Genomic DNA, 26,515 nt, shown 5'->3' with positions numbered 1-26,515 from the left:
ACTCGTTTCTTAGCGTCATTGGATGTCATTTCATTTTAAAATAAATTTTCGGTGGAAATGTCAAAGCAATCTAAGAATAATCCCTAACCGATTTTTGTTTTATTTCCGAAGGAGTTCCTTTGGTGGAATAAGCGGTTTTGTAAAATTTATTTGGTAATTAATTTTGAGCATTTTTCGTTATAAAAGTTCTACTTTATTTTTGATATTTCTGTATCCAGCTTTCCACGCTCGCCATAATGGCGGATGCCATAAAAAGTTTGACAAGAACTGTGCCCGAAACACTGAACTGAAAATAGAAAAAAATATTCTCAGCAAGCTTTGGTTTCTAGAAATAACCGTTGTGTTGTTTGCTGTCAAGGATGGGTTTTTCATTTTCACTTTTTCCTCCAAATTGCGTTATTCAAGGTTATTTCTAATAATTTTTATTTTTATTTTAGGAAATGCCGCATGAGACAAGTTATTCGCATATGCTATTTATAATCCTTGAAAGCTAAACGGATTCGCTACATGAAGAATTCTCTCGAATATGACCTCAATCCGCTCATGTTCAACGTCTTCGTTTTTTTATAGTTCCCGTCATCGCTGCGTTCATTTTCAACTACATCGTGACCACTTCTTGGCTCTGTGATCCGAAAAAACCTCACTGGAAACGCAAACCTAAATTAATTAACACTTGCTATCAACCCCAGTTCTATCAGGTTCCCTAATAGTCCGCTACATTTCGGAAGTGATTGCGTATGGGTATTCCTGATGCCTGTTCGACCTATCAAACACAAGACCCGGTGAACCAATGCTACTGCCTGCACAAGATAACTAGGCCTAGCTGCTCCACCGAGGTCCGTGATGTACTACTCCAAAAATTTACACAAATTCGTGTAGTAATCAGTTTGTTGTTGGTTCTCAAAACGTTGTCGGCTCAAAACCACTCACGTGTCAATTCCTATCTTACGACGTTACTTTGCAGAGAGCAATAAAAAGTACTAAAATAGGTGGAGCCCTTGGGGAGGTTCCATGGACGTTAGGACATATTAATGAAAAGCAAATAAATGAATACCAACAGTTTGCAGAAAAACTACTTCCTCATCTCGAAATTCTTTCCCATGAACCTCTTGGGTTCATGTCTTCAAAAGTTCTATCAATTTATTTGAAATACAATGGTGATTATTTAGAAAATGGGTTGAATGTACCAATTGCATTGAGGTTTCGAGGCCGGGAGAAGGACAGTAAGGGGTAGTGTTTGATGACCAATCGATTAGCACCAAGAAGGTCACAAGACACAATTCCATCCGTGAATACCAAGTAGCGTTTCCGTTTCCCATTCAACCATAAAAATACATGCGAATAACTTGTCTCATGCGGCATTTCCTAAAATAAAAATTAAATGTATTAGTACCTAATATCCTGAAATAACGCAATTTGGAAGAAAAAGTGAAAATGAAAAACCCAGCCTTGACAACAGCAAACAACAAAATGTTTTTTGTTGAAACCAAAGCTTGCTGAGAATATTTTTTTTCTGTTTTCAGTTCAGTGTTTCGGGCACAGTTCTTGTCCAACTTTTTATGGCATCCGCCATTATGGCGAGCGTGGAAAGCTGGTTTTTGAATAGTATACAAATTTTATAAAATTTGGGCTCATTTTTTAATTATTAATAAAACATAATTCCCCTCTGTAATTCCCCCTGTTACTCAGGGAATTTTATTTTGTCTTATAAATAGACACCATGTGTTTGATTCCTATTGCAGAGCTGTAACATATTGAATCAAGTCTGTTTGGAAGAGACTCGTTAGATCTGTGCTATACGTTACTTGCAATGGAAGGATCCATTGAATCTTGCACCACATGGGAGTCTATGCCAACTGAGAGTTTGGAGAAAACATGCCAAAACTATAGGTATTCATAGCTAAACTACTTGCTGTTTAAGGAGAAACAACAGAGAATACAAATATGGCTGGCATAATGGCCGACTTGGACCCCTACTCACGTTTTCAAGAGCACCAATCTTAAAAATTCGTAAACAAATGCGCTCGATTTGGAAAAACTGCTTCTTTTTGCAAGTGAGCAAAGGCATTTTACACATGTCCGGCTTGGTATGATGTTTCGTTCGTCAGATTTGTTCCTCTAAAGTTTGTATGCAAAATTGCAATTTTTTGATGTTTCACCTTAAAATTATATGGAAGAGTTTCGTCCTTTTTTGATTGTCCAAATAGGTATTCTTCGTTTATTTCAATCAACCTTGTATACGTCGTTACGTTACTGCTTGATACTGAATAATAATTGTCATTTTTCTTATTCTTCTTCCGCAGATATACCATGAGTGACCGGAACCGCGAGCTGTAAAGTGACATAAGTGATGCATAATTTCGAAAATTCCCTATATATTAAAGTTTCAATGGCTGTGTTGAATGTAAAATGCAATGTGAGAGAGACTTAAGAGATTCGTCACCAAAATGACGGATTAGTGGAAGAACAGTTCATAGTTTACGTGCATGTGAAAGCGACCCGACGCGTCACTTAAATAGCAAAAAAGAAAGATAAAAATAGAAATAGTGCTCCAGCCATCATGGCAGCTGTGGTGTACGGCAATAGCCCGCGGCACAGCAGCCGCCACCACCATCCGGGCCAGAGTCATCTCGTCGGTGGAGTGAGTCCGCACTCGCCCTACCACCACCCTCAGCACCAGCAGCAGCCACCACTGCAGCACCATTCACTGCCATCGCACCACCATGTGACTGCTTCCTCGATGACGGCAGCAGCGGCCGCCGCGGCAGCCATGTCCCAGCAGATCATCACCCCGCCGACGTCGTATCTGTCCATGTCGACGACCACGATTTCGTCTTCGTCGCACCAGCAGACGACCTACTATCTGCAGCAGCAGCAGCAGCAACACCAACAGGCGGTGCATTACCACAATATGCGCAACTCGAAACGGAAGTCGGCGGTGGAACTGCTCGCCGAGAGCAAACCGTTCTATGTCAAATCGGAAATGGTGCTGGATCGGCAGCAGCAGCTCAATATGCGGGGCGGAAATTCCGGACCGGTGTCTGGATCGTGTGAGTATAGTTAGTTAGTTAGGTACCTACCGCTGCTGGCTGACAGGCTGGTGTTACTTTCTTTCTGTATTGATTTATGTGGGCGGTCGTCATCCGTTCCGTAGGGTATCAATGAAACGTATACGTATGCTATAGCATCTATCTCGTTTTGGAAGCTATAGAATTCAGCATGTGGAAATCGACTATTTTTCTGCCTGACTTGTATTTCGCAACAAATAATTATTGTTAAGGAATTTGGACATTAAAAAAATCATAATTAAAAGCACAAAAAGTTAGCCACAGTTTGTACTGGCCGCTGGTTTTTACTTAGGAAAATAATGTTAGAGTGAAATTGATTCCACTAAACTAAACTAAACTATTTTATGAAACGAATGAAAAAAATACGAAATTCAGATTGTGGTTTTGATTTATTACAAAACAAACAAGGTGACCAAAACATCAATTTTTAGATGATTTAAAAAAATGTATTCTTTAGAAAACATCAAAACATCGGGACGAGTTTGTGGATGATTGGGCGTTGGGTCTACGACCTCGGGACTCTACATTTTTGGAGCCTCCACACTTTTGTTTTCACTTCACAAAGACACTTTTTTTTATAGACACTTCAAATTTCTGTATGACTATTTCATAACTTTGATCAATTACTACTTACCTATACATTATTGAAAAGATGTACGTGGTATGTGTTGGTTCTTATTGAAAATAATGCAGGAATTTGTTCAGATATTTATACATTTTTGTAATTCAAAACTTTCTTATATATGAACTTTTGATACAATTTTGAAACATTTTTGGGTAGAGATATTACCTACCATCATGAGCGTAGCCAGAGGGGGGCAGGAGGGAGTGCCCCCCCCCCTGGCCATCAGAATTTTTTTTAAATCGAGTCAATTCAGATTATCAGCTCAGATTTCCAGAAAAAATATCTCAAATATAAACAATCCTAATAAATAAGGTTTTTATTCACAATTATCAAGCTTTTTTTACTAGAGGGCACAGGAAATTTCACCAAGTATTTATTTCTACCAAGAGAAACACTTCAATCTTATCATAGAATTGTACCAAATAACAAGCTTGGTTGAAAGAAGGACTTGGTAGAACCATATGCTGCTATAGAGTGCAGTAATGTGTTACTGCCACTCGAATGTTCACTAGTATTAAATTCAAACAAGAGCAAAATACCTGGGATTTCTTTACGAATTCTTTCAAGGACACATTTAAAAATTCCTTTATGCATTTATTCAGGAACTAATTCTTTCAGAAATTCCACAACGGACTTCCACAGGAGTTTCTCCATCGTGAATTCTTCCATGGGCATCTTGCAGGCTTCCGATAGTAATTGTTTCCGGATTTGTTCCAAGAAATACTTCAAGAATTTCTCCCACGTTTGCTTCAGAAATTTTACAGATACTTCTGCTAGGATGCATCGACGAATTCCTCCTGAATTTTTTCCATCATAGATTGCTCCAGAAAATTTTTCAAGAACTCCGCTATAGGTTTCACCAGACATTCATCCGGGAATTTCTCCTGGGATATCTATAGAGGTTCCTCCAGTGATTGTTCCAGTTTTTTTTCTAGGGTTCCTCCAGGAATTCCCAAAGAAATGCCAACAGAAATTCTTTTAGGTATTTCTGCAAGTGTTCCTTCAGATATTTCTTCAGAGATTACTACATACATGCTCCAATAATTCAAACTGGAATAATTCGAAATATTTCAACAGGAATATCTTCCAGAAACCCTTACAGGGAATTTTACCAGAGATTAGCTAAAAATTAATCCAGGAGTTCCTTAAAACATTGTACAAAACATTTTTTTGAGAATCCATCCAAAGATTCCAACAAGAATTCGTCCAAAAATTATTGCAGACATATTTCTTATTTTTTTCCTACCAAAATTCTCCCAGGAATTTGTTGAGTAAGCTTTCCTGAGAATTCCTAAGGAATTCATCATGGGATTTCTTCAGGAATTCCTCCAGGGAATTTTTTCAGTGTTTTTTCAGGAACAATTCCAGGGATTATTTTAAAAATTTCTCGAAGAATTTCCCCAGGAACACTTTTTAGAATTCCTTCAGGAGTGGGATAGTCTTGGAATTCTTTCTGAAACTCCTCCATGAATTAATCCAGTACTTCTTCAAGGGACTGTTAAGGCATTCCCTTTGTAATGCCTCCAGGAATTGCTTCTGGGATTCCTCCTGGGGTTTCCTCAGGAACTCCTGCAGGGATTCCTTCAGGAACTGCTAAAGGGATTCCTCATGGAGCTCCTCCACGAATTCTTCTTCGAATTCCTTCAGGATTTCTCCAAGGATTCCATCAACAATTTCTTTATGAATTCTTCCAGGAAATTCTCAAGGGATTCCTCCACAGATTTCTTCAAAGATTGCTCCAGAATTAATTCCTCTGGGAGTTTCTGCAGAGATTCCCCTAAAAATTATCCAGGGATTCCTTCAGAAATGTCTGTAGAGATTCCTCCAGAAATTCTTCCAGGAATTCTTCTAGAAATTCCTTCAGGAGTATTTCTGGAGATTTCTCCGTTAATCCCTACTGGCATTTCTCTAGGATATCCTCCATGGATTTCTCCAAGAATTTCTGCAGGGTTTAACTCGGGACTTCTTTTTGTGATTTTTTCCGGAATTTTTTTTTTAATATTCCTTAAATATTCTTCCAGGAACTCTTCTCTCTTCCAGGAACTATTCTTCCAGGAACTCTCTTCTCTCTTCTTCTCCTGTACTTCCTACAGGAACTGTTTAGGGATAACCATAGGTATTCCTCTTGAAATTGCTTCCGGGATTCCTTCTGGAGTATCTTTAGGAACTCTTCTTAGGATTCCTTTAGAATTTCTCCAAAATATTCCATCTACGATTTCTTCAGGAATTATTCCTGGTACGCATTTATTCAGGAATTCATCTAGGATTTTTTCCAGGGATTCCTCTGGGAATTCCTGCAGGGTTTTTGTATAAAAATTCGTCTAGGAATTCATGTTGAGATTCCTCCATAAATTCCGCCAGAAATTTCTCTAGATATTTTTCCAGGAGTTCCTCTGGATATTTCTTCAGGAATTCCTACAGGTATTCTTTTGAGATTTTTTCCAGAGATCCTTCCAAGAATTTCTACAAGATTTTTTTCAGATAATCCTCCAAGAAATTCTCCAGGGTTTCCGCAATGTATTCCTTCAGGACTTCCTCCAGGCATCCAGAGATTCCTCCAGTAATTGCTTCCGGCATTCTTCCAAGAACTCCACCAGGAATTTCTACATTAATTTATCCAGGAAATCTTCAAGGGATTTTTTCCAGAGACTCTTACAGAAATTTCTCCAGGAATTACTTCAGGGAATCCTCCAAGAATTCCACCAGGAATTCTCCAGGAATTCTTCCAAGAAATTTTCCAGGCATTTTTCCAGGGATTCCTCCTTGGATATTGCAGAAATTGAAATTTCTCCAGGATTTTTTAGCGATTCCTCCAGGAATTCCACTAGATATTCCTCCAGAAATTTGCTTCAGGGACTCCTCCAGGAGTTTCTCCTGGGATTGCTTCAGGAATTCTTCCTGGGATACCTCCAGAAATTCATGCAGACAATCCTTCAGGATTTCATCCAGGAATTTCTACAGGGTCTCCTCAAGGAATTCCTCCAGGAATTTCATCAGAAATTAATCAAAGAATTCCATCAAAAATTATGTCAGCAATTCACCCAGAGGTTTCTCCAAGAAATGCTTAAAAAGTTCTTCCAGGATTTTCTCTAGAAATACGTTCTAGATTTTTTTCAGGAATTCTTTCAAGAATTCTTCCAGATTTTCCTCTAGGAATTGCTCTACGATTTCCGCTTAAAAATCCTCCAGGAACTTCTGCAGAGATTTCTCAAAGGATTCCTCCAGGGATTCCTTCAGAAATTCCTTCGAGGATTTCTCCAGGAATTCCTCCAGAAATGTATCTAGAAATTCCTCCAGGAATTTCTCAGGGGATTTTTTCAGAAAATTTTCCCAGAGTTCCACAAGAGATTTCACCAGGAATTCATCCAGTAATTGTTGCGAGAAATTTTCCAAATATTCCTTCAAGGATTTCTCCAGCAATTCCTAAAGGAAAACATCCAGGAATTCCTCCAGGCTTTTATCTAGGAATGTCTCCAGGAACTCCTCCAGAAGATAGTGTAGAATTAGCAGATGTTAAAATACACAGAAACAAAAATAAAAAAAATCCTCCAGGAGTTACCTCAAAAATTTCTTCAGGAATTTCTTCCAGCAATTTCTCTAGGAATTGAATCCAGAAATTTCTCCTGGATGCTTCAGAAATTATGTCAGCAATTTCTCCAGGAATTCTTCCAGAAAATCCTCTGGAGATTTTTTCAGAAATTCTTCCAGAAAAGTCTCCAGGAATACCATCAGGAATTTTTCAGGGATTCCTCCAGGCATTTCTCCAGGAATTTCTCCTGAGATTTTTTCATGAAGTGCTTCAGGGATTTTTCCACGAATTTCTCCAGGAAATTCCTCCAGAAAATCCTTTGAAGATTCCTCCAGGGAATCCTCCTGAAGTTCTTCTAAGGATTCTACCAGCAAATCCTCTAGGGATCCTCTCCAGCAAAACGTCCAGGAAATTCTTCAGGAATTCCTCCAGGTACTCCTTCAGCCATTTCTCTAGAGATTCCTCCAGGTATTTTTTCACAAATTTCAGAAATTCCTTCGAGGATTTCACCAGAAATTCCGCTAGAAATTCTTCCTGGATTTTCTCAAGGGATTTTACCAGAAATAGAAAAATAATAGAAATCTTCAAGAATTCCTCTAGAGATTTCTTTAGAAGTGTATCCAGTATTTTTTCCAAGGATTCCTCTAGAGATTCCTCCAGGAATTTCAACATGGCTTCCTCCAGGAATTTATCAAAAATTTCTTCAAGGATTCCTCCAGAAATTCCTAAAGGAATTTCTTCAAGTATTTCTCCAGGAATTCCTCCAGGAATTTCTCAAGGGATTTTTTCAGAAATATAAAAATAACAAAAATAGAAAAAGCAATTTTCACAGGAATACCTCTAGGTCTAGAAATTCCTCCAGGATTTTATCCAGGAATTTCTTCAGGAACTTCTCCAGGAATTCCTCCAGGAAATTCCTCAGGTTTTTCTTCAAGAATTCCTCCAGGAATTGCTAAGAAACTAAGACAGCAATTCTTCCAGGAATTTCTTCAGGAACTCTAAGGATTTTTTCACAGATTCTTCCAGGATAGTCTCCAGGACCACTTTCAGGATTTTTTCAGGGATTCCCCCAGGAATTCCTCCAGAGATTCGTCCAGGTATTCCTTTAGGGATTCCTCCAGGGATTTCTTCACAAATTTCTCCAGAGATATTCCCAGAGATTCCTCCAGAAATTCCTCCATGGGTTCTTCCAGGAAACCCTCCTGGAATTTCTCAAGGGATTTTTTTCAGAATTTTTTCCCGCAATTTCTCTGGAGATTCCTCCAAGATTTTTTTCCAGGGTTTGCTCCAAAAATTCATCCAAGAAATTTCTTCAGGAATTTTCGCTGGCTCTCTTCCAGGAATTACGCCAGGAATTTGTTTAGAAGTTTCTCCAGGCATTCCTCCAGGATTCTCTCTAGAGATTTTCCCGGCAATTGCTTCTGAGATTTCTCCAAGAATTCCTCCAAGGATTCCTTCAGAAATTTCTCTGAGATTTCCTCCAGGATTTTTTCAAGAGATTTCTTCTAAAATTTATCTACGGTTTCCTTCCAGAATTCCTCCAGGAATTTCTCCAAAATTTCCTCCAAGGAATCCTCCAGAAATGTATGTAGGATTTTTTCTAGAATTTCCTCATGAGATCTCTTCAGATATTTCACTAGATATTCCTGCCCATAATTTATACAGGAATTCCTCCAGGTAGACTTTCAGAAATTCTTCCAGAGATTCCTCCGGGAGTTCATAGGGCTTCTACAGGGCTTTCTCCAGGAATTCCTGTAGAAATTGCTCCAGGAATTCATTTATTCTTCCAGGGAATTCATCAGAAATTAGTGTCAGGTTCTCTTCAAAAATTCTTTCAGAAATTCCTTCGGAAATTACAGAAATCCTTCAATCATCTTTTCAGATATGTACCCAAGAACTCGTCCAGGATTACCTGATGATTTTTTTTTTTAAATTATTTCTAGAATTTCCGGAGGAATTCCTCCAGCGAACAGTATTGGAAGATAATTTAAAAAGGATTCATACAGGAACCAGGAAAGTCTTGGTTAGTCCTCAAAAGAGTTCGTAATTTCCTACAGAGTAAAGCTATAATTTCTTATGAATGTTTTGTAGACATTATCAAAAAAAAATCTGTGCAAAATAATGCACGAGTAAGTGAAAATCCCTAATCTTCCAGAAAGTGGTCACCACCTCCAGCACCACGTTGGTTTATGTAGATCAAGCGAGCTTTTTTTAACGTATTGTAAAAAATACAACAACGTGACTGCTGAATAATGCTTTTAGAATATAATGTTATTATATTCAATTTCATCGTATTGCGTTTAGTTACAAAAGCTGGTAGGTAAAAATTTGCAAAGAGTGCTTGCCCTGGAATCCCTGGAAAAATTCCTTGATGAATCCATGGATTCATCCCCGTTGAAATGTTTTCAACAATCTTGGATAAATCCCAGCATTAAATTCTGGAGGAATCTTTTCAGATATGATTGGAGGAATTCTTGCAGAAGTACGGAGCAATCACGGGAGAAATTATTAAACCCGTTGGCCCCGCTGCAAAATAAAATGGCAAAAAATCGCCAACAGCCCATTTCTTAACAGAGTTCAACCACATTTTGAACACAGACTTGCACAACACTTAACTGTTGTGTGCGGCATAGTCGTACAATGTTAATAGGGATTCCCATAGAACATGGGACAACTATGCTGCACACGGCAGTTAAGTTTTGGAAATAAAGGGTGTCCCTACTCAAATTGCGTTACACGTAAAATAATTGTTATTTTTATTCTTTGTTTGTACAAGATTCCCAAAATCTAAATTTCTTTTGGACATATCTCCGTCAATACTAAACCGATTCAGATTAAATTTTAATGGCATCATCTACACATAATATACTGTTGCTGGTCTAAAAATTAGTCATTTTGATACACGCAATCAAAAGTTATACACTATTTTCCGTGGTGCAATTTGAGTCCGGACTTCTGCACGAAGTAAAGCCGGTGGGTCACTGTGCCAAATCGGGTAAAAAAAGACCAAGTACGATTTGCACCTCCATAACTTGCTTATTTACGAAGTATCACAATGGGAGTTCCGTTGCCTCATGATAGTTGAAGTTTCTACAGGTTAGAATTTGAGACTTTCCGATAGGTTTCTTTTGAGTTCTTGGGATATTCAACATTTCTGAACCATCCAAGTCTACATTTTCGTTTGTTGATTTCAAATGACAACAGAATTATTCCCTTATTGATTCCATAGGTCCAGACACATCTTCAGGATATGTATTATCTTGTAATACTGTTTATATTTTCTGAATATCTCATAGATTTTTACAGTATATTTGTAAGAAACATCGAACGCTCCGGTACTTTCAAATGTCTGAGATTGATTTGTAAAAACACCAATCTTTTTACCGTATGTTCAGCTGTTGATATTAGGGTGAAATTTTACCGTAGTCCGTTATTTTTTCTGTATGTGTTATTGAGATATGTACCACAGATAAACAGACGTAAAACTTCCAACATTTTTCAAATCAATTTAGTCACGGAAACATGTTCGCCCAATGCTAAAAGTACTGAGTTTGGCCAACCATCAACTAGGCGGCGGTAGTGGGCAAACGTCAAACTCGAACAAAAACGATGCGAGCGCCACGGACGGTCAGTTGACTAACTACCAAATTTTAAAATAGACTGTTAAATGTGTGTACGACGGGAATTATCAGAGTGTTACGTCTGTTTGTCTGTGTATGTATCATGTGCACTGTGTAGTCAGTCCAATCTGAAGATCAAATCAACGGGCGTAACACGGGCGCTATCTCCATCAATCACATATTCAACGATCACTTCAAATCGGCTGATTGTAGGGGAACTGCGGGCATAACGCCCCCGGGGGCAAAACGCCGATGCAAGCAAACTAGAACTAAAACTGGGCAGGTTAAGCCCAAAAACGGCCGCTATTGTCGAAAGAATAGCTGAAAAAAAAATGATGATTTTCCACATTAGGAAAGATTTCCTAATTTGCAGCACATAGAAATTAAGACATTGCGCGCTGATTATATGGAATCAACCCATTAAACTACCACGCGCCTCCTACTCCTTCATTTGCTGCTGAAAAGAGTTCGATGGAGCCCCTTGGTATTTCACAACAAGTCAAAGCGGGAAATGCCAGCGGGCGTTTTGCCTCCTGCAGTTTTCCGGCATCTGAAAAGTAACACTTTTTGAATTGTTTATTTGAATTAGGCTGAGTAGATTTGTCCCGTTCAAATACGGGACACATTTTGTAAACTCAACAAAAAAGGAAATCAATGGCCAAAACCAGAACTGCATGTGGTTAATAATGCTATTTGAGCTGGAAAGAACAAATAGGTAATTGAGTCAAAAACGTTAACTATGCCCCAGCGACAAATGTTTGAAAATTTTGTTGTCCCGTTAAATACGGGACGGATGGTCAGCCTACCCTTAGCCCCACCTCAACTGCCCAGGAGCAAGACCTGTTCTCGCGAACTAGATTCTCTAATTAAAGCCCAAACTTAATTTATGCATAAATTTCCCTCTTTTTATGCCTGTTGTAATTTATACACATTTTTAATTTATGCAGTCCCAGCCATGTGTATAAAAAAAGGTTCCAGTGTACACAGGTACCCTGCCGGCCACATAAGGGTTAACGTAGACTTTGATAGTTCAGAAGCGGTAAATATCCCATTCGAACCGGATCTACTTCCGTGAAGCATTACAAGAACTAACGTCCCTATTTCTGGTAAATAATTGCTTGTTCGCTGGAGTCTTCAACCATATGGGTGAAAATCGCGAATCAATCGTTACCCATGAAAATATGATAAATTCATTAACCCCTTCCTTCTACGTATCCATACTTATAAGAAATCTGACTCAGCTGCTGCTCGGCGTGGCACACGACTACGATGTCAGCAGTAGCCGATATTCGATATCCCTCGCACACGGCGGCATGTCTTCATTATCCTCATCACAGCTCCGTCCGGTTGTGCTGCTGTAGGTCGAGCTACCTAGTCTCCTATCGCACTTGCGATTTGCGAGGCGATGGTACTAGCAGACGTGCGCAAAATTGAACCCTTCTTCCGGTTTCAATTGATGTCGTCGTCGTCGCCAGTCGTCACACCGCTGCTGCTGACGAAGAAGAGGATATTGCATTTCGTTTGCCTGGCATCAGTTCGCAGACCCCGGTTCTTGGGCGTCGAACATGCCGCAAATTTAATCATTTTCGCTTTTTAATTAATTTGTCCGCATCAGCTGATTTTGTCGTTGTCGTCGTCGACGAGGACGATACAACGACGACACTGACTGTTGTTGTATGCTCCGATCGATCGGAAGTGATGACGTCGTCATATATTTGAAGAAGGTGATGCTTTCAAGTTGATAGGTTCATTCAGTGCAGGGATTTTGATTTTCAAACGATTGGTAATGGCAGTGACAATCGAATGACGATTTTGTCTCATGTTGAGGTCACCAACCGAATCTCAATTGAGTTATGCGTTAATTATCCACTAGAACGCCCGTCATCATATTTCACACAAGCATCGGTGGTTCAGTGGTAGAATGCTCGCCTGCCACGCGGGCGGCCCGGGTTCGATTCCCGGCCGATGCATCTATCTTTTTTTTTTCACTCTAACGAAGCCTGTTCATGTGATGTGTTTGGGTATTTGTTCTTCGATATTCAACAACAGGACTTAAGTTCATTATTCAACATGGCCTGCAGGCCTAAAGTTTCCAAAGCGAGGTATTTAGGTCCTATTCAATGGAGTCTTTGTCTTAGATTTATTTTTATTTAATGATATGAAGGTATTCATATGGTTTATGACAATCCAACCATGCTTCAATAAAATGCCTATATATTTATAAGCGCTTGTTTCTTTCAGTAATTTATTATGATTGTTTCCACTCATAGCACTATTTATGATTCCTGTGAACGAACACGTGAAACATGCAACGAGTGAAGCAGAGCAGATGCCATACTATGCAACAAACTTTCTGTGTTTCATTGAAATAAACACCACAAACAAAGCAAAAGGGCGAATAATGATACTTCGAGAGATCAAAATAAGAGAGGAGAGAGAGCCACCGATGGTGCAAGCTTTTCGCCGCAAAGCTCCTGCCGGGTACAACATCTCTCGTTTTTCCGAGACTCTCTGTAGATCTATTTTTAACTCGCTGCTCACACGACAGTCTCTGTGAGCGAGCAAGATTGAAGAGAGAAATCTTCTGCGTGCGTAGGGGAAATCATAACTTCAGCCAAGTTCAGTATGTTGGCTTGATTGATTATTGTAGGTCGTTTCTCCCATGTGTTTTCAGCTGTTTCCGTGGTGTAGTGGTTATCACATCCGCCTAACACGCGGAAGGCCCCCGGTTCGATCCCGGGCGGAAACAGATATTCTTTTGTTAATTTTGCTGTGGCTCCAGGCAATATTCGATACATTTTCCAATGTTTGGTGTTCTTCAATGTTTATACAACACAACAATGTGATTATAGATTTGGCGTTCAAAAACATGCTTAAACGAAATGTAAGTCAGTACCTAACTCATTTTTTTTGATAATGAGCGATGGTTGAGTAGTACGTTCTGCTATGTTTAGGAAATGAAATTATATAGAGCTGTGTTGTGTAATTTTTAATCAAAAAAATGAGTTCTAATACTTATTTTTAAGCTCTTGGCCAGAGCTAGAAGACGACGTAACTACTAGAACGATTCGCTTGGAAATCGTTCGTCATTTGGAGGGAGTTGTGACGAAAATCGATGTGCGTGCCTTTGTTTTAGGGGAAAAAGGGGCATAACGCCCCGGCTAAGCATATGTGGTCATAAACCACAAATGATGCTTATTTTAAGGTCGTATTCTGCCTTGGAGAGCAGTTTACTCCCTTTCCTAAAAGACTTCAACTTTTGGCCCCTCGTGCCCACAAAATTTCCCATTCAAATTAGGCTGACCATACGTCCCGTATTTAACGGGACAGTACCGTTTTTATGATCTTTTAAGGGTGTCCCGTCGTATTGAGCAAAATAGTCCAAATGTCCCGTATTTCACGGAAAACTGGCATCTCTGTGTTATGAAAAAAAAGATAAGTACAATTTGTAGAAAAAATCAAATATTTTTTCTTTTCATACATTTTTTAACGAAACAGATGTTGATTTGGCAAAGTAGCACTCTTGCTAAATATTATTGATGTGAAGTATCTGAAATTTCGCTAAAAAGCTGACTATAGTTTACAGTTTAATATTTTTTTTTGTTTCAATATTCATAATAATATAATAGTTATGATATTTGGATCTCAAACATGTCTCTTGAAATTGTAGCCCATATATATAAGGAAAAACAGAAATGGGCTAAGCTACGATTCTCATAAAATAATTATATTCAAAACTGAATATAAAGAAATTTTAGCACTTACAGTAATTCGTTTAGTATTAAAAAGCTTAATGTGTATTATACCGTCTTACCCATCTGGTTCGACACGTTTTAATACGACACTTTTTAATTCGTACCCCGCTTTATTCGACACATGTCGAATTAAAAAGTGCTCAAATCTCACAGCGATGTACACTGTAAATGCAAAACAGTTCGATATTGCGCTTATACTCCCACCCGCAGCAGCTCCTCTTCACTGAGGCAAAATACTTAGGAAGAACTTAAGAATCCATTATGATTTGGCGACACTACGATTATTGTTGAAAGCCATAAATTCCACTTATGATTAAGAAGGAAAAATTCAATATCCAGTCACTTACGAATATCATAAGTTTTTAGTTGTGAATATCATCGGATAAAAATTATGATTATCGTATGCTTTCTCTTATTAAATTCAACTACCAATACTTATGAAAAACGATATTGTTAATTGTGAATGTCGTGGCGCAAGTAAAATAATATTCGTATTTCAACTTTATTAATTTTGGATGAATTATGGCATGACATTGTATTTTGGAATACAATACAATTAAGTTAAATGATCGACTTTTCTTGATCGATAATTTAAAATAAAAGGACAAGGAGCGCGTTTGACTGTTCTTTCATTTAAGTTTACATAAGCAGGTAACATTCTGTGGCAAAAAAAATGACCGTCAAATTTGCTTCTTGTCATTTTTATTTATTCGATGATGATTTGGGCGGAGAATTCTTGGACACTTTAGAAATTCCGAAATGAAGGCAATTTGACTTTTTATGTCCTTCAGTTCCGAACGAGTTCCGCATACAGATCTGTAAGCAATGTGTGTTTGTCCAAGCTTAAGCAAATTGGAATCCATACCCTTATTGAAACGATTTTCATAGTTTTTAATTATCATTTTTTCACAACCATGCCTGTTGGGGCCAATTCACTTTATCGGCAGACTAATGGACTGTAATATTGGTTTGGCAATAATCAACACAAGGTTTTAGAACAATATTGACGATTTAATAGAGAACCTTTTATGATACATGTGTTTCACTTCACTGCTCTTGAAAGAATGACATGGAGTGGAATAAGATACAGAAAAATCAAAAAATTCTTCTTCTCGCATTGATGGTGCTGGCGCGCTTCCGTTGTGTTCATCACAGTTGGCAGCGACTCGGTGACAAGAAAAAAACATCGCAGCAACCGTGCTGCTGGTTTGCAGGAAATTTTCATTTTACTTCAAAACGTCCAAGGTAGAAGATAGGGATTTATCAAACATCCTGCCCCGCGGCTGCGAAGCTGAATCATTCAGAAGATTCTCGTTGTCCTCAATTGGTAGCGGAGCCAGTTTGGAAATTGATCGCTTGAAGATACCGGAAGAAGTTCTTACGTCTACAACTCGCACACAGGAATCCTTCCCTGGGTAAATCTTCGTTACTACACCTAATCTCCAAGTTTGCGGAGGCAGACCATCCTCAATAATAAGAACGACCATTCCCGGCTGTACGTTGCATTCCTTAGATGTCCATTTTCCACGAGTCTGAAGCGATGTTAAGTACTCCCGCGACCATCGGCTCCAGAAATGTTCCTTCAGTTTATCCAAATATCTCCACCGAGACAGCCGATTTGCTGGTACATCTTGGCAAGACGGTTTCGGAATACTCTGCAGGGGTCTGCCAATCTGCAGATGTGCTGGTGTAATCGGCATAGGATCGTTTGGATCATCAGTCAAACTGAAGAGAGGGCGTGAATTCAAAATGGCCTCAACGTGGGTCAAGGCAGTGGCAAATTCTTCAAACGTAAGGGTTGCGTTTTGGAAGGTTCTTTTGAGGTGAGTTTTTGTGCTTTTCACCCCAGCCTCCCACAAGCCACCAAAATTTGGTGCTTTGGGAGGGATGAATTGCCATTCAATTTCTTTTGGTAGTAGAAAATCATTTATACCCCGGCAGTGCATATCATCATGGAGCTGCTGATACAAGTGATGGAGTTCGTGTGACGCCCCCACGAAATTTGTCCCGTTATCAGAAAACAGTTTCCGTACTAATCCTCGGCGATTCACAAAACGCTCCAACGCAGCTAAAAACGCCTCTGTAGTCAGTTCAGATACCAGCTCCAGATGTACATTTTTTGTCGCCATACACACAAAGACAGCAATGTACCCCTTAACCAGTTTTGGACGATATTTACCTTGCTTTACTGTTACAGGGCATGCGTAGTCAACCCCAGTATACTCGAATGGTGCGGCAACGGTAACTCGTTCACCAGGAAGGTCACCCATCAATTGTTGGATACCTGATGGTTTTACTCGGAAGCAGTTCAAACATCGTCGAGTTATTTTCCGTACAGCAGATCGACCACGCAACAGCCAGAAATGACGACGAACAATTGCAAGCAACCCAGTAGGACCAATGTGCATGTTCTCTACGTGAAGAGTTCGGATGAGTGCGTCAGTCAAAGGATGCGGTGGTAATATCAACTGATGCTTTGATTCGAATGGAATGTCAGCATTCTCCAAGCGCCCACCGACTCGTAATAGACCGTCGCAGTCAATGAAGGGATTTAAAGCAGCGAGCCGCTTCGTTACCTCACCGTTCTCAACAGCTCGGACTTCTTCAGGCAACTCCATCATTTGAATCGTCCTAACCACAGACCTTAAAGCCTTCTTCATTTCGGGTATTGTGATGAATTTCGAAACGATCTTCGGTTGGTTGATGACCCGACTTCGACAATTGTGTATGAATCTATTCACGTACGCTACTATTCGCTGTATCTTGCGAAAATCACTAACCCTGGTGTAGACAGGCAACATTTCTGCAATACAAATGGAGTCTACTACAACGGCTTCCTTCAACTCTGGGATCTCTCCTTCTGTAACCGGTGGGGCTTCCAGTACGATGTCGTCCGGTTGTTTCAAAAACGCAGGTCCCTGCCACCATAGACTATTCTTATTCAAAGGCAATGGCAATTGCCCACGTGATGCAGTGTCGGCCGGGTTTTCAGTAGTTCTTACATACCTCCACGTACAACTTGCGGTGAGATCCTTTATCTGCACGACACGATTACGAACAAACACCTCCAAAGTTCCGGGTGCTCGATTTAACCATGCCAGAACAATTTGGCTGTCTGACCATAGTACTGAACCAGATAAATTCAGCTGAACGACGCTAGTTACCTTTGCGATCAGACGGGCCAACAGAAGTGCAGCGAGGAGTTCCATCCTCGGAATAGTAACGCCCTTTACCGGCGCGACTCTCGATTTGGCGCACAGCAAGTTCACGGTAACCGAGCCATCTTCTTCAATACACCGCAAATAAACACAAGCTCCGTATGCCAAAAGTGAAGCGTCTGCGAACCCATGAAGCTCCAGTCGCATGGCTCCACTGATCACCACACACCGCGGAACACGAATCTGGGTAAGTGTAGGCAGTGCACGTTGAAAGTCTTGCCATTCATGAAGAGTATCCCCTTCCAGTTCATCGTCCCAGTTCAGTCCACACGCCCACAGTTTTTGAAGCAACATTTTTGCCAACACTACCACTGGTGCCACTAAGCCCAATGGGTCAAACAATTTTGCAATTGTCGAAAGTACATTTCTCTTCGTAATTTTATCACTAACTTCTTGTTTGTGTTCAACGACCAAAAGCAAATTGTCTTCCCGAGGTTCCCACATCACACCCAATGTTTTTGTTACATCACTGCACTCTCCAATTCTAATCAGCTTTTCTTGATCTTCCTCAGGCACATTTTTCAACACTTCCGGCGAATTCGAGCTCCACTTCCTTATCGGGAACCCGCCTTCAGCCAGCAGTTCCGTTACTTCTCGCTGACGATCGACGGCTTCTTCTTCCGTATCTCCTCCTGACAGCAGATCGTCCACGTAAACATCATTCTTCACCATTTCTGAAGCCACCGGGAATCGCTCTTTTTCCTCCTCCGCCAGCTGAACCAAACATCTAGTGGCCAGGTAGGGTGCCGACGATGTTCCGTACGTGACCGTGGTCAGTTCCAGCACCCGAAGGGCCTCCGTTGGATTTGCCCTCCAGAAGATTCTCAGAAAGGCAGTCTGGTTGGCATCTATATCGATCTGCCTATACATTTTGGCAACATCACCAGAAAAGGCGTACAGGTAGCAGCGAAACCGCAACAAGATAGAGAACAAGTCGTTCTGGATAGTTGGTCCAACTTTCAAGACTTCGTTTAGCGAATATTTACCAGATTTTGAACTGGCATTGAAAACCACCCTCAGCTTTGTCGAAGAACTGGATGGTTTCAGAACCGCATGGTGCGGTAAGTAATAACTTCCTTTACCTGCTACGTCCTTATTCTCGTCAATCTCTTTACAGTGCCCAAGAGCCTCATACTCGTCAATGAACGCTGTGTATTGTCGCTTCAATTCTGGATTGCGTAACAGTCTCTTCTCGAGCTGATGAAACCTTATCAAAGCAAGTTCTCGATTGTCGTCCAGCTCACTGACTGTATCCTTGAAAGGCATTTGAACGACAAACCTTCCTGTGGCGTCTCGACGATATGTTTCGAGGAAGTGAGTTTCAACTTCAGCTTCTTCGTTGGTATGCGGTGAGGAGTTGACAATCTCTTCAACTATCCAAAACTTCTCGATAGCACGTTCCAATGGGTCTTGTAACGTAACATTAGATAGCAACATGGATTGACTCACCTGATTATAAGGATCAAACGTACCAGTCACGATCCATCCCAAATCAGTTTCACGCAGCGAAGTCGTGCCGTTGGACAGTTTGACTGTACTTGATCGGAGCAGGTCCCAGACGTAGTTTGAAGCCAAGATGAGATCCACTTCGTTTGGCTCAAAGAAACGTGGATCTGTTGGAATATTTGGGCCAGCCTAATATATGTTGCGATGTTTGTCATCTTGCCCTGCGCCGGCCCTGCTAAATGTATGTATGTTGTTTGTTATTGTTTGTACATTGTTTTTGTTAAATAAACCGACCGCCGCGACGTGCACACGCATCTCTGTGTTTGCTCCGTGTGTTTATCCGCCGTACGCGTACCGAAAATTCTCCCGGTCGATAGTCGGTTCCGCTGGGCCGCTTTGTGGACCTCCGTGCTTAGTGAATTCTAACAGGTCATGGGCCCAGTTTGTGCGGAAGAACCCTGTTGAAAAAGTGCTCGGAACAGTTGCGGATTGAGTGCAAAATCATCCCGCGGATGAATGTTTCTGTGTGGTGCCGGTCGGTGGGAAAAGAAATTAATTAAACGTTCGTTCGGCGAGTGCAGCTGCTGTGTGGAAGAACAGCTGTGACTGGGACAGACTTTGTGTGGTAAAAGTGGTCGGCGGAAATATCGCTCGTTCGGCTGGAGCAAGTGGCTTCCAGAACGAGGTAGACAGTGCCGGATAGGCTCAGTGTGCACCATTTTGTGTCCCGCAGCCGTGAGAAGAAGATTATTGCCATTTTGTGCCGCGATTAGTGTATTCGTTACCGTAGCCGTGGTGTTCGATTGCAAATTGAACTGAAGAGACGGAGTCTGTGTGTACCGCCGTCGGGTACGTTCGCGTGTGTTGTTGGCTGTACCTTCGTGATTACAGTGTGCGCCAACAGAAAACGAAGAAAATCTAAATGGCTGAAAAAGTTTTGATTTCCCGTTTGGATAATCGAAATTACCAGACGTGGAAAGTGAAAATCGAGATGCTGCTGATAACTTTTGAGCTGTGGCATACGGTATCTGAAGTGAAGCCGGTGCCGGTGAATGCGGCGTGGTCGAAAGAGGATCAGAAAGCAAAGGCCTTGATCATTCTGAACGTTGAAGACAATCAGTTGCCGCTGGTGAAAGACTTGAAGTCTGCAGCGGAAGTGTGGGAAAAGCTGAAGAAGTACCACGAAAAGGCTACGGTAACGTCGCGAGTGTCCCTGTTGAAAAGACTGTGTAGTTTCAACTACGAAGATGGAACAGATATGGAGAAACATCTGTTCCAGATCGAAGAGTTATTCGATCGGCTGTCGTGCGCGGGACAGAAACTCGAGAGTTCGCTGCAAGTGGCAATGGTGTACCGGAGTCTGCCGGAATCCTACAACGGACTGGTGACGGCCTTGGAGAGCCGTCCAGACGCCGACCAGTCGCTAGAATTTGTGAAGCAGCGGCTGATGGACGAGTACCACCGACGGATGGAGAAGCGGCAAAGTGTGTCCGAGGAGCGCCACGACCGGGCGCTGAACGTGCGAAACAGACGAAACGGACGAGTGCGGCAGCGAGTGTGCTATAACTGCCGGAAACCGGGCCACTTCCGGAGAGAGTGCCCAATGCTTCGTGAAGAAGGAAGAAGAGATCCGGAAGTGAAGAAGACAGTGGTGAAGAAGAATCCTGGAATTTGTTTCGGCGTGGGAGGTCAGCGAAAGCGGAACTGCTGGTATGTGGACAGTGGCTGCTCGAGCCACATGACCAGTGACCGGAAGTTCTTCGAGAAGATCGATGAAAAAGTGAAGGTCGAAGTGAACTTGGCGGACGGCTCAGTAATCAGGTCCGCCGGTGTCGGGGAAGGCTTCCTGGAGTGCGTCGATGGAGACGGAAGAATGAACACCGTGAAAGTGGAGAACGTGCTGTACATCCCGGAGCTAGACTGTGGACTGCTGTCTGTCCGGAAGCTGGCACAGAAGGGACTAAAAGTGAACTTTGTGAAATCCAGGTGCCAGATCGTCAGTCGCAGCGGAAGAGTGGAAGCCGTCGCGGAGCTTAGTGGAGAGCTGTATGCCCTGAAGATAGCTGGAGGAGCGGAGATCGGCAACCGCCGGAGAAATGCAGCTGGGCATCGCGCTGAGGAGGAGATTCCAGAAGAATTTTATGACTGTTATGACGAGGAACTCCGATACTAAGTGTTAGATACTTTGTGAACAAACTTTGTGGCTTTGTGATAGGACTTTGTGTTAATACTTGACGAAGCAGAAGTGTTCGGTGCAGGAGGAGGAACTTTGTGTAGGCTGTGGCGTCCAATGTGAACTTTGAAGACTTTGTGAAATTGTAACCTTTGTGAACGGACTTTGTGATTGTGATGACCAACATCGAGGAGGAGTGTTGGAATATTTGGGCCAGCCTAATATATGTTGCGATGTTTGTCATCTTGCCCTGCGCCGGCCCTGCTAAATGTATGTATGTTGTTTGTTATTGTTTGTACATTGTTTTTGTTAAATAAACCGACCGCCGCGACGTGCACACGCATCTCTGTGTTTGCTCCGTGTTTCTCCGCCGTTACGCGTACCGAAAGTTTCCTTTGTCCTTTGAGGACAGTGTTGGCCTCAGTGTCAAATATCCAACAGGATCAGCAAGTTTTATTTCACGGGGAATGTTCAGTTCCTTCACGCTGATTGTTGCTGCGGGTACTGTCCCGGTTGGACGCTCCGATACCAAGCACTCAATGCGGTCCCGGTAGTTGGAATATCTTGACAAGAACTCAACATTCATTCCTTTCCTTGACTGTGTCTTCACGGCGTTCGCTCCAACAATCGTAATGTTGCATTTGGTGACTGGCAATCCGAGAATTCGCGCCATTGATTCCGACAGAATGTGCGCTTGTGAACCGGAATCTAACAATGCTCGGCATGGATGCAACTGACCATGCTGATCCACAACGTCGATGATTGCAGTTTGCAATAGCACTTGTTTGGTTGGCTGCAGCGCTCCTCCGCCGTAGCACGATGTTGTCACCGACGCAGTATTCCTGATGTCCGATTCCACCGGAGAGGAAATTGTAGGTTCATCAGACGCAGTAGTCTGAACAGTACTGACATTCGCCTTATCTTCCTGCTTAGAAGACAACGATTGAGATAGTTGCTCTTCTGGATGCAACATCCCATGATGCCTAGCACTACATTTGGAACAGCTGCGCTCCGATGTACACGCCGCACTGCGATGTCCTTTTCGCAAACAGTTAAAGCAGACATTTGCTTGTTTCGCTTTTTCATATCTTTGAGCAACATTCATATTTCGGAATACACTACACTTGAAGTTCAAATGAGCTCCCCCACACAGTTCACACACAATTTCATTGCTCGTTGATGCAGCAGCTGACACTTTCACGGAACCTTTTCCCAGCGTTGAGGCCTTGGACACGGCCGGCTTGGAATTTGACATTGCTGGGTTGTTCATTTCACAGCGCTCAAGCACAAGACATCGCTTCTTCAGGAACTCTACTGTCTCTTCATATTCCGGAAGTTCACCGTGTTCGATGGTTCCTTCCCATAGCTCGCGAGTTTCGTTGTCCAAACACGAAGATAGGATATGCACCACTATCAACTCAGACACGCCGGTTAGATCCTGACCATGGAACCGCAAATTTTCGATATGCCTTGTACACTCATTAAGCAGTTCACGTAAGTCTCTCGATGATTTCTTCGCAATCTTCCTCATTTGCAAAATTCCTTCGATATGGATATCGATGATCCGACGCTTATTTTCGTACCGCTCTTCCAGGATCCTCCAGGCTTGCTGGTAGTTATTGTCCTGGATAGTCTTGGCGTCCAGGATACCCTCAGCTTCTCCAACCAAGGCCTTTTCCAAATGGAACAATTTCACAGCATCAGAATCTGGCGAGTTCCTCATCAAATCCACGAACATTGATTTGAACTTTGGCCAGTTTTCATATGTTCCATTAAACGTGGACAAAGGAGCTTTCAGCGATTGCTGATGAATTACATACTGTGGTTGGTTTATCGGGACCGCTCCAATGTGCTGGTTTTCTTGCTGGACTTGAGCATCTTGAAGCGTTTCGATGAGCACTAGTGTGTTGTTGTAAACGTCTTCGAATTCAATAATTTTTGCCTCGTGCGCTTCTACCTGATTGTCAGGAATTAACGAAATGATCTTGTCGTTAACATCGTTGTATTCGTTGTAATACTTCTCGATATTTCTTGCATGAACACGTAACTGTTGTTGGGATATTGTCAGCTCTTGTCCTGGTTGGGTCTGAAGAGCTGTCCAGATTCGGGTCACTTTACCCTTCACCAGACCGCGCTTGTGGATCATCGATTTCAGCTCCTGCTCTGCCATTATCAATTTCTCTCTTTGGTTGGTATTGGGGGTATCTTTCCCGGCGCTCTCAGTTGCTTCCTCTAGTTGAGACGACTCCAGCTGTTCATTGTCTTCTTGGCCCAGAAACTTACGCCACATAGGTTTCACGGTGGGTTGGAGTTACGACGCTTCTTGCACTCGCGCTGCAGACTGCACTACGCCCGGTACGGACCGACGGAATCCACGATGTCGGAGCCTCGTGGAACGCTCTCCGCTCGGACAAAATGGCGGCACTCCGCGGATCGCGATGCTTCTTGCACTCGCGCTATGGGTACTGCGCTACGCTCGGTACGAACCGACGGAATCCACGATGTCGGAGCCTCGTGGAACGCTCTCCGCTCGGACAAAATGGCGGCACTCCGCGGATCGCGATGCTTCTTGCACTCGCGCTATGGGTACTGCGCTACGCTCGGTACGAACCGACGGAATCCACGATGTCGGAGCCTCGTGGAACGCTCTCCGCTCGGACAAAATGGCGGCACTCCGCGGATCGCGATGCTTCTTGCACTCGCGCTATGGGTACTGCGCTACGCTCGGTACGAACCGACGGAATCCACGATGTCGGAGCCTCGTGGAACGCTCTCCGCTCGGACAAAATGGCGGCACTCCGCGGATCGCGATGCTTCTTGCACTCGCGCTATGGGTACTGCGCTACGCCCGGTACGGACCGACGGAATCCACGATGTCGGAGCCTCGTGGAACGCTCTCCGCTCGGACAAAATGGCGGCACTCCGCGGATCGCGATGCTTCTTGCACTCGCGCTATGGGTACTGCGCTACGCTCGGTACGAACCGACGGAATCCACGATGTCGGAGCCTCGTGGAACGCTCTCCGCTCGGACAAAATGGCGGCACTCTGCGGATCGCGATGCTTTTTTCACTCGCGCTACGGGTACTGTACTACGCTCGGTACGAACCGACGGAATCCACGATGTTGGAGCCTCGTGGAACGGACTCCGCTCGGAAAAATGGCGGCACTCCACGGATTGCGATGCTTCTTGCACTCGCGCAGCGGGTACTGCACTACGCCCGGTACGAACCGACGGAATCCACGATGTCGGAGCCTCGTGGAACGCTCTCCGCTCGGACAAACTGATGGCACTTCACGGTTTGCGATGCTTCTTGCACTCGCGCTGCGGGCACTGCGCTACGCTCGGTACGAACCGACGGAATCCACGATGTCGGAGCCTCGTGGAACGCTCTCTGCTCGGACAAAATGGCGGCACTCCGCGGATCGCGATGCTTCTTGCACTTGCGCTATGGGTACTGCGCTACGCTCGGTACGAACCGACGGAATCCACGATGTCGGAGCCTCGTGGAACGCTCTCCGCTCGGACAAAATGGCGGTACTCCACGGATTGCGATGCCTCTTGCACTCGCGCTGCGGATACTGCACTACGCCCGGTACGAATCGTCGGAATCCACGATGTCGGAGCCTCGTGGAACGCTCAAAATCCGGATCAGATTCGGATCGAATGGACCAATGTTGGGGCCAATTCACTTTATCGGCAGACTAATGGACTGTAATATTGGTTTGGCAATAATCAACACAAGGTTTTAGAACAATATTGACGATTTAATAGAGAACCTTTTATGATACATGTGTTTCACTTCACTGCTCTTGAAAGAATGACATGGAGTGGAATAAGATACAGAAAAATCAAAAAATTCTTCTTCTCGCATTGATGGTGCTGGCGCGCTTCCGTTATGTTCATCACAGTTGGCAGCGACTCGGTGACAAGAAAAAAACATCGCAGCAACCGTGCTGCTGGTTTGCAGGAAATTTTCATTTTACTTCAAAACGTCCAAGGTAGAAGATAGGGATTTATCAAACAATGCCGCTTATGGCAATCATAAGTTGTCGATATGAAACGCAAGCACAACAACTATAAAATAAATAAGCGAGAAATGAAACAGAAAAATCATCCATTCATAAGTTATAACTTATGCAAATCCTAAGTGTTTTTGCCTCAGTGTAGCAGAAGCTAATTCCGGAAGTTCTGAGTTGTTGCTATTCGACACCTAAACCGCCTGGAGACCTACCGGAATGAACTGAGGATGGTAACAATCGTAGAAAGAACGAGCTTTTCATTCGCACCGCCACAATATCTGTCGAAATTATGTTCCATAACAAATCCGGAAATCAAAACAAAAACAAAAATAGAGTTGCCAAATTTCAATGAGCATGGTCGTGTAGGGTGATCAGTTTGTCGAATTAAAAGTTTACCCCGGTTATTCGACAACAGTCGGTGTCGTATTAGCGGGGTAATACGGTAGTGTGGCTTTCTGCTCTCAGAAATTCAGAATCGTGTGCCCTTATGATTCATTTCCAAGCACATAAAAAGTGAAACCTCCAAGTTTAATCCAAAAATATGGAGATTTCGAGGTGGTAAATTAAATATTGCTTCGAATCTATCTAGGATAGTTTTTTCTTCTTTTCATGTTAATTTTAACTTTTGTACGCTATAACTTTTCAACGAATCAAAACCTTGTAACACGATTTAAGGATAATTTTGTTATCTCAAAATATTATTTACACTCGTAGATATCTTTATGTAATTTACAGTTAGGAGAGCATACGATCATTTGTGAAAAGACCTGAGATGCTTTCAAATATAACCACACAGTTAGAAAAAATCACCGACTTCGGTAATGTTTTACCGAAATCTCAACCGTTAAGTTTGTTTTACAGGAAAAAATCGGTAAAGGTAGCAACTTCTGTGAAGAACAAACTATTCACTAGGTAAATCCCATCATACATTTGGGTAGTTGAACTTGACTGTGTAACTTTTGACAAATAAAACCATTCTGTACTTTTATACTCGACCGTAACACACGTGTTTGTTTTGCTCTCGCGTATCACATTCCGCTGGGTGCTCCGCTTATAGGTT

The 26,515-nt window shown here is 42.4% G+C and overlaps 1 protein-coding gene and 2 non-coding genes across 14 annotated transcripts in view; all 3 read left to right on the top strand.

The window, feature by feature from the left end:
* LOC109420211 (uncharacterized) overlaps positions 1-26,515 on the top strand; it is a 282,042-nt gene that overhangs the window by 245,615 nt on the left and 9,912 nt on the right. For all 12 annotated transcript variants that reach the window (XM_062853818.1, XM_062853822.1, XM_062853821.1 and 9 more), the window contains one exon: positions 2,304-3,050. In XM_062853818.1, coding sequence (XP_062709802.1) covers positions 2,561-3,050 — 490 coding nt within the window. In that variant the 5' untranslated portion in view covers positions 2,304-2,560. The remainder of the gene's footprint in view (positions 1-2,303; positions 3,051-26,515) is intronic.
* Positions 12,742-12,812, top strand: Trnag-gcc (transfer RNA glycine (anticodon GCC)). Its single transcript has one exon. It is a non-coding gene; the product is annotated as a tRNA-Gly (tRNA).
* Trnav-aac (transfer RNA valine (anticodon AAC)) lies at positions 13,519-13,591 on the top strand. Its single transcript has one exon. It is a non-coding gene; the product is annotated as a tRNA-Val (tRNA).

The sequence above is a fragment of the Aedes albopictus genome, chromosome 2 (genome assembly GCF_035046485.1).
Source record: "Aedes albopictus strain Foshan chromosome 2, AalbF5, whole genome shotgun sequence".
NCBI classification, from domain to species: Eukaryota; Metazoa; Arthropoda; class Insecta; order Diptera; family Culicidae; genus Aedes; species Aedes albopictus.
This window is presented reverse-complemented; position numbering and strand designations above follow the sequence as displayed.